General features: G+C 15.7%; 6 protein-coding genes across 6 annotated transcripts; 3 read left to right on the plus strand and 3 right to left on the minus strand.

Moving 5' to 3' along the window:
• Nucleotides 1–1,940: 1,940 nt before the first annotated feature.
• PADL01_1141400 (DnaJ protein, putative) lies at nt 1,941–3,025 on the plus strand (the record flags this gene model as incomplete). Its single annotated transcript, XM_028682894.1, has 2 exons — nt 1,941–2,064; nt 2,184–3,025. The coding sequence occupies 2 exons, from the start codon at nt 1,941–1,943 to the stop codon at nt 3,023–3,025; spliced, it is 966 nt and encodes a 321-aa protein (XP_028539125.1).
• Nucleotides 3,026–3,763: 738 nt separating this feature from the next.
• Nucleotides 3,764–4,765, minus strand: PADL01_1141500 (DNA-directed RNA polymerase I, putative; the record flags this gene model as incomplete). Its single annotated transcript, XM_028682895.1, has 1 exon — nt 3,764–4,765. The coding sequence occupies one exon, from the start codon at nt 4,763–4,765 to the stop codon at nt 3,764–3,766; it is 1,002 nt and encodes a 333-aa protein (XP_028539126.1).
• Nucleotides 4,766–6,862: 2,097 nt separating this feature from the next.
• Nucleotides 6,863–8,152, plus strand: PADL01_1141600 (translation initiation factor eIF-1A, putative; the record flags this gene model as incomplete). The annotated part of the gene is made up of 6 exons (XM_028682896.1): nt 6,863–6,878; nt 7,136–7,219; nt 7,473–7,557; nt 7,669–7,764; nt 7,868–8,048; nt 8,147–8,152. 6 exons carry the CDS (start codon nt 6,863–6,865, stop codon nt 8,150–8,152), a joined length of 468 nt encoding a protein of 155 aa, XP_028539127.1.
• Nucleotides 8,153–8,786: 634 nt separating this feature from the next.
• Nucleotides 8,787–11,557, minus strand: PADL01_1141700 (conserved Plasmodium protein, unknown function; the record flags this gene model as incomplete). The annotated part of the gene is made up of 2 exons (XM_028682897.1): nt 8,787–8,872; nt 8,977–11,557. 2 exons carry the CDS (start codon nt 11,555–11,557, stop codon nt 8,787–8,789), a joined length of 2,667 nt encoding a protein of 888 aa, XP_028539128.1.
• Nucleotides 11,558–12,131: 574 nt separating this feature from the next.
• Nucleotides 12,132–12,959, minus strand: PADL01_1141800 (conserved Plasmodium protein, unknown function; the record flags this gene model as incomplete). Its single annotated transcript, XM_028682898.1, has 1 exon — nt 12,132–12,959. The coding sequence occupies one exon, from the start codon at nt 12,957–12,959 to the stop codon at nt 12,132–12,134; it is 828 nt and encodes a 275-aa protein (XP_028539129.1).
• Nucleotides 12,960–13,519: 560 nt separating this feature from the next.
• PADL01_1141900 (conserved Plasmodium protein, unknown function) lies at nt 13,520–16,934 on the plus strand (the record flags this gene model as incomplete). Its single annotated transcript, XM_028682899.1, has 6 exons — nt 13,520–13,866; nt 14,253–15,097; nt 15,210–15,934; nt 16,091–16,282; nt 16,382–16,505; nt 16,750–16,934. The coding sequence occupies 6 exons, from the start codon at nt 13,520–13,522 to the stop codon at nt 16,932–16,934; spliced, it is 2,418 nt and encodes an 805-aa protein (XP_028539130.1).
• Between the last annotated feature and the right edge of the window lie 1,842 nt (nt 16,935–18,776).

Consider the following 18,776-nt stretch of genomic DNA (forward strand, 5'->3'; position numbering starts at 1 on the left):
TATATATATATATATATATATATATTTATATATTTATATATTTATATTATTCTCCTTATATTAAAATGTAAAAAAAAAATTATTTTTATTTTTTTTATTTTAAAGTATAATTATATAAAAGAGAAAATAAAATTAATTTATTATTTAATGGTTTATATAGAATATACCAAACATGTGTGTATATATATATATATATTTAATACATATTTGTTAAGAGTGTTTTTTTTTTTTTTTTCTTTTTCCTCTTCTGTTTTAGTATATTATAGAAATTTCAAATATTTACATTTCCTCTATATATATATATAGAGAGAGAGAGAAGTTCTAAAAATTGACACATGTTATATATATGTATGTATTATTTAGAAATATAATTGTTAATTATTAATTAATATTATATATTAAATAAATTACTGAGAAAATGCAAAAAATTAGAAAATACTGTTCTGTGCCTTTGATTAAAAAAATATATATTTCGTTCAAGGACAAATATAAATATAAATATAAATAAATAAATATATATATATATATATATATTTATATTTATATATATTGTTGTTACAATAAATATAAATAAAAATAGATATATATGGAAGAATAAATTATTATTAATTAAATAATATATTTATATAAATTTCAATATAATTATTCTGAGAATATTTTTCGTCCTTTTTTTTTTTTTTTTTTTGTGAACTAGCTATTTATTTTCTTTTTTTATGAAAAATATTATGAACACCTGACTTGTTCATGTGTGTAAAATATTATGATTAATGATATTTTTTTAAAGAAAATAACAAAAATATATATATATATATATATATATATATAATATTTATTTAATATATTGAGTAACAAGGTAAATTTATCATATATATTAATTAACTACCTTAATTGTATCTTTAGAATAAAAAAAAAAAAAAATAATAAAATAACATAATAATATGCCTATATAATCAAATTAAGGTATATATATATATAAATTTTATAATATATAAAAAGATGTCAATATGTATTTCAAATTTGAGAATAATCTTATTATATTTAAAAAACATTTAATAAGCTAATATCTTAAAATATATAGTGAAAAAAAAAAAAAAAGAAAAGAAAAATGAACTACACCAAAAGATAAATAATTTCACTGATCCATACTGAAAATATATATATATATATATATATATATATATTTTTATTTATTTATTTTATAAAAAAATACATAATATCTATAAGGAATTTAGAAAGAAATATTTATTGCTTTTAAATTACAATTCATTTTTACATTTACTATTTTATCTTATTTTTTAGAATTCATTTCAATTGTATTATATTTTCCACGTTTACAAAAAAAAAACAAAAGAAATGTATATATTAATATATAATATATATTTAGTTATATGTCTGATAATAATTTAAAACTTTTCGGAAAAAAAAAAAAATATATATATTGTGACTTGGAGTTTCCTTTATTTTTTTGTTTATCCCATATTATTCTATTATAGTATATAAATATTACACATATATATAATATATATATATATTATACATTTCTTTGTAATTTTATTAGAAAAAAAAAAAAATAAAAAAAATATTCTCATTTAATTTTGAGTGCATTTAAATATATATGTATTTAATTATATATCGTATACGTAAAAAAAAAAAAAAAAATATAAAAAAAGAAATATTTATTATTAATATATATTTTCTTTTTTTTATTTTTAATATTTCGTTTTAATCTTTTAATCCCATATTAAATTGTTAGATATCATTTTAAAGATATCATTTGTTTCATTTTTATATAAATAATATTAATATAAAAAAGAAATATTATTTATTAATAAAATATTATATATATATATATATATAATAATAATGTATATATTAGAAAAAGATTAAAAAGGGACATTCTTATATTTTCTTTTATTTATATATTTATTTATTTTACAACCATGAGAATATATATTTTTTCTTTCGTTTTGTTATATTTTTTATTTGTGAATAATGTTAATTGTCTATTAAAAAGAGTGTTAAATCGCTTTTATTGTAACAATGAAAATTGTTATGATATTTTAGGTAATCAAAGAGGAAAATGAAATGATATATATATATATATATATATATATATATATATATATATATATTTATTTATTTATTGTGTGTAATTCTTTTTTTTTTTTTTTTTTTTATTTTAGGCGTTAACGAAAAAGCTAGCTTAGATGAAATAAAATTTTCGTATTACAGACTTTTGAAGAATGCTCAAAAGAATTATGATAAAGAAAAGAAGAAAAGAATAGTAAAAGCGTTCAACATATTAATAAATAAGAGTACAAGAAAATATTATGATTATTATTTAAAACATCCCAATAGTATTTTGAATTTAATATATTTGAATATATATATATTTTGTAAATTATTTAAAATAATTTCGATATTATTATTGATTGGATTGTTATTATGTGTATTTCAGTATATACATAATAAATATGAATTAAAAAGAGTAATTCAGAAATCATCTAAAAATAAGGCATTTAAAAAGGAGGTTCAGAATAGGTTGTCTAGTCGTCATCCTGGATTTATGAATTATGATATAAAGATGAAAAAGAAAATAGAAGAACAAATTGAAGAAGAGGTAGTACAAGAAATTGTTATGATTAATAATCAGAAAACTAAGAAATTATTACTAGCTGATTTAATAATAGTAAAACTTTTATTTTTACCTAAACAATTATGGTTTTATATTATGTGGAATATAAAATGGATTATTAAATATAATATATTAAATGAAGATTATGATGAAAATGATAAAATATATATTACCAGAAAATATATGAACATATCAACCGATAGATGGAATACACTAAATCCAGAAGACAAAAAAAATTATTTAAAAAAAGAATTGTGGATGAAAAAAAACCAGGAAGAATTCCTTGAAGAAATAAAGGAAAAGGAGAGATTGAATAAAATATCTAGTGCTAAATATAAAAAACAAATAAGAATGAAGAAAAGAGGTTTAAGTTTTAATTATAATGATTAGACATATGAAGAATATACATGCAGTGGTCATAGGTACAATAGGAACATTGCTCATTAATATAAAATATATATATATATAAATAAATATATGTATATATTAATATATGATGGATATTATTTTATTTTGCGATACATTTTACATGTTCATCTTTTATATTTACACAATATATATATATTATATTTTATTTATTTTTTTTTTTTTTGTGAAATATATTTATCTTATCAAAAATATAATTTATTTTTTTAAAGACAAAATGGGAAGTTTTCATTGCAACTTGGAAATATATATATATAAAGTATATATATATATATATATATTTTTACAAATGATTTTAAAGAATAATTACAAATAATGATAAAAGGTTTATTTAAAAAAAAAAAAAAAAAAAAAATCTATTAAATTATATGCAAATGTAATGATAAATTATATTAATTAATTATATATATATATATATATTCATTTGTATCATTAATTATACCTTGGTTTAAAGGTAAAAAAATGTGAGACAATAAATAACATTGTCAAATGTAGCAAGTTAAAATATGTAATTTTTATGGATACTGAAAAAAAAAAAAAAAAAAAAAAAAAAAAAAAAAAAAGTCAAAATAGTAATTTATATATAATTTATATATAATTTATATATTGTGCGATATATAACAAAATATAGTCATAACAAAGCTATTTCTTATTTTTTACATTTTTATTTTTTTTATTTTTTTATTTTTTATTTTTTATTTTTTAGGGGCATAGTTGCTCGTCTAGGGCTTCTTTTACATTTATTACTTTTTGTCTTAAGATGAATAAAGCTTTTTTAAAAATATCTGCAGCTGAGAAACATCCAGTGGATTCAATTGTAAATATGAAATGATTTTTTTCTTTTTGGAATGATATTTTTTTAGGATATTTTTCAATACATACTCTGCAAGTTGAACAACTGAGAGGATTTTTAACAATAATTTGTTGACTATCTTCAATATCGAAAACTTTTTGTGGACATATATTTACTAGATCTTGTTTTTCTTGAATGGTTAGTTGTTCATTTGTATTAAATGAAAAATGTGGATACATTTTATAGACAGCTGTACAAACAGGTGACCATTTTGCATGTGTTTTACCAATTCCTTTTTGTAAGAAACAGATTAATTCAATTTCTTGACCACTACTAATTTTAGTAATTAATATATTATCATCAACAACTTTAGGTGGTTTTTTTTCAAATTTTATTCTTTGTTGTTCATTTATAGGACACCATTTTAAATCTTTTGAATAAATAGATTGATAATTATCATTACCTATTCTTTTATTACTATATTTTACATGTAATTTAAAACAAAAACAATTTAAATGATTATATTTTTCATTCTCTTCTTTATAATTAATTAAATCTGCATCAAATTTAAAAGGTATTAATCCTAAACGATGACATAATATCTCATCAGCTATTATTCCAGTATTCTGATACATATTTACTTTCTCTATAGCAATCGTAGGTACTTCAGATAACATAATTCTTCTTAAAGCATTAGCAATAGAAACATTCAAATTCTTTATTTCTATTATTAATATATTTTCTTCATTCTTTATTACATGCATTTCTAAATTCTCTTCAAATCGTTTTATATCAAAATAATCTTCTTTATCTGATAAATAATAACTACCATAAAAATTTGTAGTAGTTGCATTCCTTGGACCTTCTTCTCCAAGTTTTATAAAATTGTCTCGATATTTTATATCTTCCATATCTTCACAAAATATTATTCATTATGCATATTAATATAAAAGACCTCACACATATATAAATCAAAATAAATAAAAGGTATTATATATATAAATATATTATATATATAAAGGTATTATATATATAAATGTATTATATATATATATATATATATATATTATATATGTGCAATTTTTAATTATCTATATAAGAGACTGCGTAATATTAAATTAATATATATATATTTATATTTAATATTATTCCATGTTTTAAACAATTTTGTTTATATCTAAACATATTTCATTTTTTTATTTTATTTTTTTTTTTTGAATTATAATATATTTTATTAATGATGGCTTATGAAAAGATCCATTTTTCAAGCCACCAAAACATCAAAAGGAAAAATCGAAAAAACAAAAAAATAAAGAAAAATAATTATATATAAATAATTAATAATAAATATATTTTTTTAATTATTGATTCTACATAAATGTATTTTATAAAATGGCATTATATATATAAAAATATTTATATATATAATATTTCTTATAAATTATTAATTATTTATATGTCGTTATTATATTTATCAAAATAAATAAAATTTTTAAAAATATATGAATACATATAAAAGTAAAAAAAGGTATACCATGAAATTTTTTTTTTTTTTTTCCTTTTTTTTTATATAATTTTTTTAAATAAAATGGATTGAACACCTTTTACATTGTATTGTTACATATATATTATATATATAATATTATTATTTACAATTATAGAATATTTGTTATTTTTTCCATTTGACAGTATTGAAAAAAAATGAAATATATATTATATATTATTATATAAATATTTCATTATATATATACATATATATATATATATAATATTATAGCCTTATTACCAATATACAAATAAATATTAATTATATATAACATAAATATTTTTATTATATTAATATTATGTTATTATATACGCAATATATATACTTACTATATATACTATATTTTTTATTAAAATAAAATTTCTTTTTATTTGTTTTTTTTTATATATTTTTATTCTTTTTACTTTCTTCTTTTTTTTTTTTTTTGTATGGATAATTTTATAATATATATATTATAATATTCTATGAATTCGGTTTATATAAAAGTATTTGAATATATCTATGATATTCTTAATATAATAATATATATTAAGCTTTATTCAATTTATATGTTTTCATATTATATGTAAAATAAAAAAATATATCCTTATATATACATATAATATATATATTATTATATGTTTATTATATTTTTATTGTGACCCTTACTTTTTTAAGAAATGTAATTATTTATTTTACATATTTATTATAATATATATAATTATATATTTACCTTGTTTTCATAAAATATTATATTAGTAAAAAAAAAAAAAAAAAAAAAAAAAAAAAGAGTGTTTATATATTTACATTTATATATTTATTATTCCTATTCATATTTTCATAAATACATATTATTAATATCTTTATATTCTGAATATCAATACATATATATAATATATATGTGTTATTTATTATGATATATTTGCCTTACATAAATATTATTTTATAATGCAAAAAAAATAAATATACATATTATCAATTTTATTTTTTCAATATTTTAGAAAAAAACAATACATACATATATATATATATATATATAACAAAGAAGAAATGATAATTAATTTATAATATAGCTTTATCATTTTTTGTAACAATTTATAGAATATACTCCTTTTTTTTTTTTTTTTTTTATTTCTTTATTTAAATTAATAAGTTTGTTATAATTTTAATTGACACATTTTTTATTATCTCAAAAAATAAAATAAAAAATATATATGTATATATATATAAACATTTAATTATTAATTAAGTCTCCATATTATTTATTTTGATTTTTTCAATATAAATGTGTCCCCACATATAAAAAAAAAAAAAAAAAAAAAAAAAAAAAAACTGTGCCATTTTGTAATCTTACATAAATATAATATATATGTATAAGGACATATTAAAGAGATATTTAGAATATATACATTTTCAAAGAATTCAAATTTTTATTTATTTATAAATACATTTTTTAAAATATATATTTCTATTCATTTAAAAAATGCCAAAGAATAAAGGTAATAAGACGAAGAAAGACATTACATGAATATATTTTTTTTATTTCAACAGTTTTATTCTGGAAAATTTGTACATATGTTTGTATATATATATATATATATATATATATATGTTTTTATATATTCTATAAGATTATTTAGTATTATCATACATTTCAAAATAAACAATTATTTATTAAATGTATATACTCATATATTTTATATATATATATATATTTTTTTTTTTTTGAAATATATATTTAAATTATTCATTTTAGGAAAGGGAGGTAAAAACAGAAGGAGAGGAAAGAATGACAACGAAGGAGAAAAAAGAGAATTATTATACAAGGAAGAAGATCAAGGTTATATATAAATTTATATTATATAATAATTGATATTTATATAAATAAAGAAAATACATATATATATATATATATATATATATATATGTATGTATTTATAATTGTGTGTATTATCGTGTCTTAGTTAAAAAAAAAAAAAAAAAAAAAAAAAAAAAAAAAAAAAAAAAAAAAAAAACAGCCAAAATAAAACATGTACACCACTTTAAATTCTGACTTGTTCATAATTTTTTTTTTTTTTTTTTTTTTTCTTTAGAATATGCTCAAGTTTTAAGAATGTTGGGTAATGGTAGATTAGAGGCTCATTGTTTTGATGGTGTCAAAAGATTGTGTCATATTAGGTATGTAAAACAAAAAACAAAATAGATAAAAGGATGTGTTTTATAAAATATAAATATAATATAAATATAATATATAATATATATAATATATATATATTTTTTTTATTTTAGGGGTAAAATGAGAAAAAGGGTATGGATTAATTCGGGTGATATTATTTTAGTGTCCTTAAGAGATTACCAAGACAGCAAAGCTGATGTTATAGCAAAGTAAGGAGGAAAAAATATACATATATATATATACAATTATATATGTGTATGTATTTATTTATGCATATATTTATCTACTTTTATTTTGTTTTACACATTATAGATATACTCCTGATGAAGCCAGAAGTTTGAAGGCTCATGGAGAATTACCAGAAACAGCGAAAATAAATGAAACAGATATTTTTGATGACGATGGACAAAATGGAGTGGAATTTTTAGATGATGAATCTGATGAAGAAGCTCAAGAAGAGATGAACAACGCAAGAAGACTTGATATAGAAGATGTAAGTTATAAATATATTATATATATAATATATTATTTTATATGATTTTTATAATATCACTTTTTTTATTTTTTATTATTTTTATTTTTTTTTTCCAGATATAAAACAAGAAAATATATAGAAACATATGTGTCACTTATTTGTTATCATTAATTGTTGGAGTTATCCTTTAAAAAAAAAGAAAAAAATAATAATTTTATTTCATTAAAAAAAAAAACATTTTTTAATTTTTAACCATTATATATATATATATATATATATATGTGTATATTTTTTTTTTTTTTTTTTTTTTTTTTTTTTTTTTTCTTCTTTTTTTCCACTTTTGAAATTGTGTTTTATGTATAAAAAAATATATAAATATATTTTAAAAATATGATTATGAATTTATTTTCTTTTTTGTAATTTTTTTTTTCTTTTTTATTTAATATGTGTATACATTTAAATATTTCTATGTTATATTATACATATATTTATATATGTACATAATTATTCTTATATTTATATAAATTTTTATCAACACACATAAATACCCCAAGAAAAAAAAAAAAAAAAAAAAAAAAAAAGGAAAATAATAATAGAAAATAAATATTGTTTTTATAAAAAAAATAAAAAATTTGAAATTAAGAGTTTTTTTTTGTTTCACAAAAATATTTATAGGAAAATAAAAAAAAAAAAAATGTATAATATATATATATATTACAATACATATTTGTTTTAATGTTTGTTTTATTTTTTATGTTAAAATTTTGTAACTGTTAAAAGTATGTCGTTTTGGCTGTATTCGACATTGTTATAAGAGGCAAAAACTTGAAATTTTATGAATTCTAAAAAATGAAATATATACATATATAAATATATATATATATATATATATATATATATATATATGTACTTATTTATTTATTTCATTTCATTTCATTTTATTTACCTGATTTAATTTTTTGAAATAATGTCAGAGGTATTAAGGGTAAGGAGAAAAAATAATTTTCTGTCCTTTCATCGTAGTATGCCTTTCTATAAATACAACTCAAATGGGTATTATATAAAATAACATGAATAGTATGAAAATTACTTGAGAGGTGTAACATGTTAATATATATAGAATTATTATTATTTATAGAAACATAACTTGGACTAATATTTAATATATCTGGTTTAATGATAATAATAGGGAATGAAGATTTATAGAAGTGATAACCAAGTGAAAAATATATTTCACATATATTAAAATGATGATGAGTATTATTTAAAAATATGTTATCATTATGATTATATGTAGGTAATATAATATTTGTATAAATACTTTTTTTATTTTTATTCATTTTTCCTTTATTCACTTGAATATTATCTTTTTGTCCATGTCCTTTAAAATAGAAAAGTATAGAAATAAATTTTTTGTTTATATAAATAGGAACTTTATTTATAATTAATTTAATTTTAATTTTTTTTTTTAATGCACAGTTATTTGGTATGATATTTTTGATTATTCCTTTATATGATGACAACATAAGATATTTATTATAAAAATGTATGTATGTATTATTATTATTATATAAGGTTAAATATAATTTTTGATTTATCATATTATTATTTATTATATATGGAAATATATGTTTGGTTTTTATTTTTTTGAATTTCTTAGAATCAACATCAAACATTTGTTGTAAAGATAGTGGGTTGGATTTATCATTAAAAGGGGGATAATTAAAATGGAATAAAATCTGCATATTATTATTATAATAATAATTATTTTTATTATGATTATCACTATCATTATTATCATTATCATCATTTTTGTGAGTAGGTAAAATATTTGTTTGTATTTGTTTACATTTTTTTTTTATTTGAATCTTATCCTTTTCATTTTTTATAACTTTCATACAGTAATTATTTAATCTAATTTTATAGGAGATGCTTTTTTTTATTTTAAAATTAAAGAATAGATAAACCTTTTTGTTTTTTTTTTGTGGATGAATAATTGTTGGGAATAGGTTAGATAGTTTAAGATTTTCAACAAGAACTATATCATAAAAAGTGCAATATATGTCATCAATTTTTTTGTTTTTACATATTTGTATGAGTGACACGGATTTTTTTTTTTCACACATTTGATTTGTATAATAATAATTATTATTATTATGATGATATGATTTATTATTATTTATTATTATTTTTTTTTTTATTAATTTTTTATTTGAATATGTTTTTCCTATGAGAAAACATTTTTTATTTTTCAAGAGGATACAAGAAAAAGAAAATCCACAGCATATTTTTAAGACCTCAAATGGGTTATTATTATTGTAAATATTTTTTATTTTATTATTTTTATTTTTTATTTTATTATTTTTATTTTTTATTATATTATTTTTATTTTTTATTATATTATTTTTATTTTTTATTTTATTATTTTTATTTTTTATTATATTATTTTTATTTTTTATTATATTATTTTTATTTTTTATTATATTTATTATTTTTCTTTTGTTTAATATTAATGTTGGTTTTTTAACAACACTTTGTCTATTCCTAAAAATTTGATGATAAATATTATTACCCCATGAATATATTTCATTTTTATAAGTACATATTAAATTATGACTATATCCAGCTGCAATATATTTTATATCTTTTTTTTTTTTTTTTTTATTTGTAATATATATAATAACAGGTTGATCAAAAAAAGGTTTTGTTTTATTTCTATCTTTATGATAATTTATTTGATAGAATTTATTACAGCCAATACCATAACAATTTTTATCTTTTGATAGAAAAAGTGTGTGATTATTTCCGCATGATATAAATTCAATACTTATTTTGTCTGGAAAATATAAATATTTGACAAATCCTGATATATAGAAATTATTATTATCAATATAATTATATTGATAATATTGTGACTTACTACTATCTGTAGGATTATAAATGAATTTTTTTTTTTTTTCTATATTTTTTTCGTTATATTCTTTTTTTTCTTTCCACATATATATATCATTTATATTATTTATTGCGAAGAATATATTATTTCCATAAAAGTATTTATTTATATTTTTATATTTGAACTCTTTTTTTTTCATATTTTCATTGTCACTGTCATTTATTTTTAATATATCATAATACCATACATTTTTATTTTCTTTATCTTTTTTTAAAATAGGTTTTATATTATAAATATTAAAATAATTATTATTTTTTACATCTTTACAAATGTTATTATTTTTTATATTTCTATCACCATAGAACTCATATAATAATAAATCCTTTGATAAATAATAACCACATTTATTATCACAACATGATATATTTATATAACTTTTATTATTTTTTAATTTTATTAGTCTATTCATATTATATTCATCCTGACCAGAATGTAATAAGATATTAATGCTACAGTTACAACAAAAAATATTTTTTATAAAAACATTTTCTAGATATGGAATTAACTTGGCTTTATTATTTTTATATAAATATATATTACTTAAGGGGGCGTTATTTAATTCGTTTATATGCATGTTGAAATGTATACAATAAAAAATATGAACCCATAAATATATACATATATATATATATATATATATATATATATATATATATATATATATATATATATGTATATATGTATATATTTATTTATTTATTTATTTTTTATATGCCTGATACTGTATGTGTATTTTTTTTTTTTTTTTTTTTTTTTTTTTTATATATTGTAGGATATATATTTTTAATATATATAGACACGACATGTATTTATATTATTTGTATATATTTTTTTTTTTTTTTTTTTTTTTTTTTTTTTTTGAATGGTATTTTAATGATGATGAAAATATATATTAGTAATGATAATATTGAATAAATGTTTTATAATGTTTATTTTATTTTATTTATATATTTTATTATATTATATATAATATTCTTATATAGGATGTATTATTATACTATGTACATTATATATATAAATATATTTATAAAAAAAAAAAAAAAAATCTCACACACACACACAAAAAAAAAATTACATATATATATATAATATATATATATGTAGTATTTTTTATTTATTTTTTTTTTTTTTTGTGTGTGTTATAATTTTTAAAAATCGTTTGTATGATAATATGTGTTTTCGTCAGATAAACTATTTTCTTCGTCTTCATCCATATGATCAGTATCAAAATTATTTTCCAAAATAATACTTGCAGCACTGGCTCTTTTTATATTTTCTTTTGTTTTTCGATTAATTTTTAAAAGGTTTGTGTTTAAATAGTTATCTTGTTTATTAATTTTTTTTTTTTGGATAAGGTTACAATTTTTTTCTTTGATTCTTTTTTTATGTTGTGAGATATAGTTACATATATATTTTTTTTTATTTTCTTGTAAATTTTTTATTTTTTTTTTTTTTAAAATATGCTTAATATCATCAATACTACTATAAGAGGAATCATCACTTGTATATGTATGAGTAGATGTATCTTTAGAATTTTTTCTTAATGAAATAATATTATTATTATTATTATTATTATTATCATTTATGTGTTTATCATTTGTTGTTTTTATGTTTGATTCTTTCATTTCAATATTAATATTGAATATATTTTCATTTAAATTATTAAAATCTAGACTATTTTTTTTAAGATGTGTAATATCTTCTCTCTTTTGATGGTTATCATTTTTTGTATTCTCAAATACATCTGAATTAATACAACTATTATTAGATTGAAAGGATATATTATTATTATTATTATTATCATTATCATTATTGTTATTACTATTACTAACAATATTTATCTTATAGGATATATCATTTTTATCTAGTTCTTCGTTCTCAACATATTTTATATGGTCCTCATTTATTAAGTTATCTCTTTGATCATATAAATATTCATTTTGTTTTTCATAAGGATAAACAATTAAATCATGCATTTTTTTTTTTTTAATAAATATTTTGAAATATAGACTTCAATATATATTTTTTTTTTTTTATATAAAATCGAATAAGAAGTATCTGTTTTATATATATTCTTAAAAGGGTAATATTTATATGTCACATAATTTTTTTTTTTTTTTTTTTTTTTTATTTTAGCATTTATATTTTAATTTTTTAATTTATTTGTTAAATATATTTTTGTTCAAAATGTAGAGTAAATTTGTTATGTTTTCAACATAATTTTGTCTCACATGAAAAATATATGTATATTTAGATATATATATATATATATATATATATATATATATTTTTTTTTTTTTTTTCTTTATCTATGCAAATGTAATGATAATATAAATACTTATATGTGTGAATTCTCTTCTATATATTTTTTAAATTGTTATATTTTTTTTTTTTTTTTTTTTTTTTTTGTCGTACCGTGTAAATTATAATGTTTATAAAAATAAATATACACACATAAATAAATAAATATATATATATATATATATATATTTTTTTTTATGTATATTCCAAAATATATAGAGTAAAAAAAAGTGTAATGACTGAAAAAATATCAACCTTCGAAGATTTTTTAGAAACACTAAAAGATATAAAAGAAGAAGACATAAAGAATGATGAAAATATTGAAGAAAGACTTGATTCCTTTCTTATAAGTTTTTATAAGAATAATGATGGAGCATATACAATTAAAAAACAAGAATATATAAATAACCTATTAAATATATTAATAAATAAAATAAGTGATAATAAAAATGGATGTGATCTTTTTATAAACCTATTGTGTATACATTTTAAAAATATTACTCCAAATTTTATAAATATTAAATTAAAAGATGATATATATTATATACATTTAATAATAAATTATATTTTATATGTCTTAAAGTTAGTTTTATGTATTCAGAAAAAAAAAAAAGAATTGACCTTATCCTTATATATAGGAAAAAATATATACACATTTATATGGCACATCATAAGGTAATAAAAATAAAAAATAAAAAAAATAAAAATAAAGTATAAAATATAAAGCAACATTTAAATATATATATATAATAATAGTAATATTTTATACATGTGTATATATTCCTTTCTTATCATTTCATATGGTTAATGAATTTTTTATCTTCCTCTTTGTTGTTATAGTGTTATAAATTAAAAAAAAAATATAAATACACATATATACATACATACATAAACATATTTTTTTTATTATTTTTTATTATTTTTATTATTTTTTATTTTTTATTTATTTTATTTTTCTTGCAATATAGAAATATACAACAAGGGAGGTACCTCAATTTTTATTTAAAAATTATTGATGAAGGCAAATTCATTTATTTGTTATATAAAATATGCTTTGATAATGATCTTATTTCTTATTATATACCTGAAGATAAGACTGTTGAATTATTTTTTGTGCTTATAAAAATTAAAGAATTAGAAGAATATATTATTCATTGTGACATGATAAAATATTTTCTGTCCTTTCTTTTATATGACATACAAGTAATTAAAATAAAAGAAAAATATTTAATTCTAGAAATAATTATCCATGTGTTTTTAAAAAATAAAGATGTTGTAAAAGATTTTATAAAAAAAAATAGTAGTCAAATTATAATCAATATTTTAAAATATATAAATGATAATATAAAAAATGATACTTATGATTATTATTGTTTGAATTTATTGAAACTATTTTATTATATTATTGAGGATAAAAATATTGTATCCTTTCAGAATATCTTTTTTTTCTATCCTAACAAACAAATATCTATTATTCCACATAAAAAGAAGGAGGATGATATTTTTATATTTTATAAATATATAAATTGCATAATAATAAAAATAAATGATCTTATAAAATATGAACATTCTATGAATAATATATTAAATGATAATAAGCAAGAGGAATACCATTTTAAATATTTCCTTTCTATATTTCTTTGTGTTTTAAAAAATATTATAACAATAATATTAGAAGCAAAAAATAATATTCAACAGTCAGCATATGATGATAATAAAAGGGAGGATGTTTATGAGGAGATAACAAAATTTTTAAATATCACGTTTGATTGTGTTGTCAGAATTATTGATATAAAAAAGGGGACCCCCACAAGTAAAAATATATATATATATATATATATATATGTATATATATATGTATATATTATACCTATTAATATATATATTATTTTGAATACATTTATATTATTTCATTTTTATAACAGATGAAGAAGAAATATATGAACTGCTATCTTATGATGTCCTCATTTGTATGACCAAAATAAATTCATTAAAATATTATAATGATGAAAATATTTCAGAAAGGATTTTTAAGTTAGTAAACAATATAATTGATGATGATATTATAAAAAATAAATATAATGATGAGACTATAATAAACACATCAAATAGACCACCATATGATAATAATAATAATAATAATAATTATTATTTTAATAATTCATGTAATAATAATGTTCTACCATTTGTTAATAAAATATATGTTAAACACTTTGAATGTTTATTTTATCTTTGTCTATATAAAGAAACAAACATAATACATTTTATAAACATAAATTTTATAAGATATATAGAAAATAATATTTATAAAATATATAAATATTACCATTTATGTGATATAAATACAAAGGATTTATTGAATTATTTAAGTTTATATTATCTTGTTATAATATTTATCTATATAAAAAATAATTTAAATGACAAAGAAAAAATTCATGTTGTCAAAAAATTAATAAAATATATTATTATAAAAGAAATAAAAGAAAAAATATTTCTTTTTAAAAATAAATTATATTTTCTAGCATTTATAAAATTATTAAATTTATCAATATGTAATAATTTATTTGAATTTAAAATATTATTATGTCAAAAATACTTTGATGATTTTATTCAAATTTTTGAGGGATCTCAATTTAATATGAAGGCGCTGGTAAAAAATTAGGAACAAAAAAAAAAAAAAAAAAAAAAATTAAACAAAAAAAATATTAACACATAAATGGGGATATATAAATATAAATATATGTTATATTTAAAATATGTATTATAATATATTATATTATTTTTTTATTTTTTTTTTTTTTATTAGATGCTTCATTGTATTTTAGAGTGGACACAAATACATCATATTCTAAAAAAGTTACAGATTTATATAAATAAGAATAAATATATCTTTCATGTTTTTTTTAAACTATGGAAGGAGATAGAATATGAGAACAGATTAAAAAATAAAAAATATGAACGACAAGAGGTAAATATTCTTTATAAGAATAACTATAAAGTTAGTACACAAAAATATATCACTATTATAAATATATATGTATATTTATATGTATATGTGTATATATTTATTTATTTATTTATTTTTTTTTTTTTTTAGAATGTCCAATTTATTTTATTTAGAATCATAAAAATCTTGACCAACGATTTTACCAATTATATAGATTATATAATAAATAATAAAGACCTTGTTTGCATATTTAAAAACATAATTATATATGAAAGTAAAACAATACTTACTATCTATGAACACATAAGAGAAGATATAATTGGTAGCATAAAATGTGTTCTGTATATTTTTTTAGATATGTCAGTGTATTCATATTTTGCATAATATTTTAATACATATATGGATTATTATTATAAAAAAAAAAAAAAAAAATATACATAAATATATAATTACATACATATAATTTTATATGTTTTTTATATGTTTTATAATTATTTATTTTTTTTTTTTTTGATTAGAAGAACATGTGCTTCTACACAAAGAAGAAGAAAATTTATTACTTGAATTTCTAAATCTTTATAAGGAGGACATAAAAAAACTCCAACGGATCTTTGAAAATGTTTCTATATTTTATAATAAGAAAGATAATAAGGAATTACAAAATTATTATGATTCCTTAAGAGAAAATAAGAGAATCGAATAAGTAATATAAATATAAATATAATAATATTTATTTTAAATAATATATGCTTAATATAATTGTGCTCTTATATATATATATATTGTAGATGTTATTTTTTTCAATATAATATTTTTATATGTGTGCGTAAGCATTGGTATTACATAAAAAATATATATATATATATATTTTTTTTTTTTTTTTTATTTTATTATTTATTGTTTTATTACATATTTTAGGACCTTTTCTTTTTCTTTTCTTTTCTTTTCTTTTTTTTTTTTTTTTTTTTTTTTTTTCTCAAATGCATTGTAGTTTATATTATTATTTAAAACATATTTTTTTTTTATCATTCAACTGAATTTTATAGAAACATGGAAAGAATTATATTTTTCCTTTTTTTATTTAAAGATTTATATTATTTTATAATCCATTTACTTAAATGTTAATAATAAGTTTTTTTTTTTTTTTTTTTTTTTTCCTTTTTATAGAATAAGGTAAATATTAAGTTAAAATATTTTTATTATTATAAATTTATGATATATATAATATAATATTTATATATTTTATATATTTATAATATTTAATTTTTTTTTTTTTTTTTTTTATTATTGAGTACAATCTATTAATATTATATATAATATATATGTATATATTTTTTTATATATAGGGTTATCTGTAATATGTAAGAGAAGAAAAAAAAAAGAACAAGTGATAAAATGAATCATTTATAAAATAAATATATATGATTCAATATATGCATATATTATATATATATATAATATATTATTCTTTTTTTCTTTTTTTTTTTTTTTTTTTTCTTTTTTTTTTTTTTATGCGAACAGAATTATATTAAGATCAAAAAATAATTATATATATATATATATATAATATAAAATTTTTTTGTAATTTTTTTTATAATTTAATTTTTTTTTTTATTATATGATTCTTTTTATGTTCTATATATATAATATTATAATATCTGATTATAAAGGACTAATAAAATGAATCTATAAATTTTATTTATAAAAAATATATATATATTATATATATATTATTATATTTATTATTATTATTTTATTTTTTTTGTTACAAAAAACAAAAAGGGGTACCACAAATATTGATATATTCATATATTAAATGTAAATATATTTATATATTTTTATTATTTTATTTTATTTTTTTTGTTGTTGTTGTTTTATATATTTTTATAGAGTTAACCTAGTTGCTGCGTAAAAATTAAAAATACTCTTTTTTATTTTTATATCTCTAGAGTTGTAAAAAATAAGTGTATAGTCATATTATATATATAAAATATATATTTATATATATAGTGTACTCAAGGTGTGAAGGTATTATTTACCTTATTCATTTAATTATTTATTTATTTATTTATTTATTTATTTATTTATTTATTTATTTATTTGTGTTTAATAAAAAATTTAAGAGATTTAAAAAATATAATATATATATATATATATTAATATATATATTTTTTTTATTTTATTTTTTAATTTTCTTACAACATTTTCATCTCTTCCTATATGGTTGTTACAATGTAATAAAGTCATATATAGGAAGATGATAGAGGGATCTAACAAAAAAAAAAAATAAAATAAAAATAAATATATAAAAAATAAAATAAAGTAAAACAAAATAATAACAAGATAATAACAAGATAAATAATATAATATTATACTTGTAAGTATGAATAATTAGTTTAAAAAAAAGTATATTATTCAAAAGAACACTCATCATATTATCAGACAGAGGCAAACATATATATATATATATATATATTTATATATCTTTGAATTTATATTTTTAGTTATATTATATAACATGTCGTTTGTATGTTAACATGTAAAT

This window comes from Plasmodium sp. gorilla clade G2, assembly GCF_900097015.1.
Source record: "Plasmodium sp. gorilla clade G2 genome assembly, chromosome: 11".
Taxonomy (NCBI): domain Eukaryota; phylum Apicomplexa; class Aconoidasida; order Haemosporida; family Plasmodiidae; genus Plasmodium; species Plasmodium adleri (nom. inval.).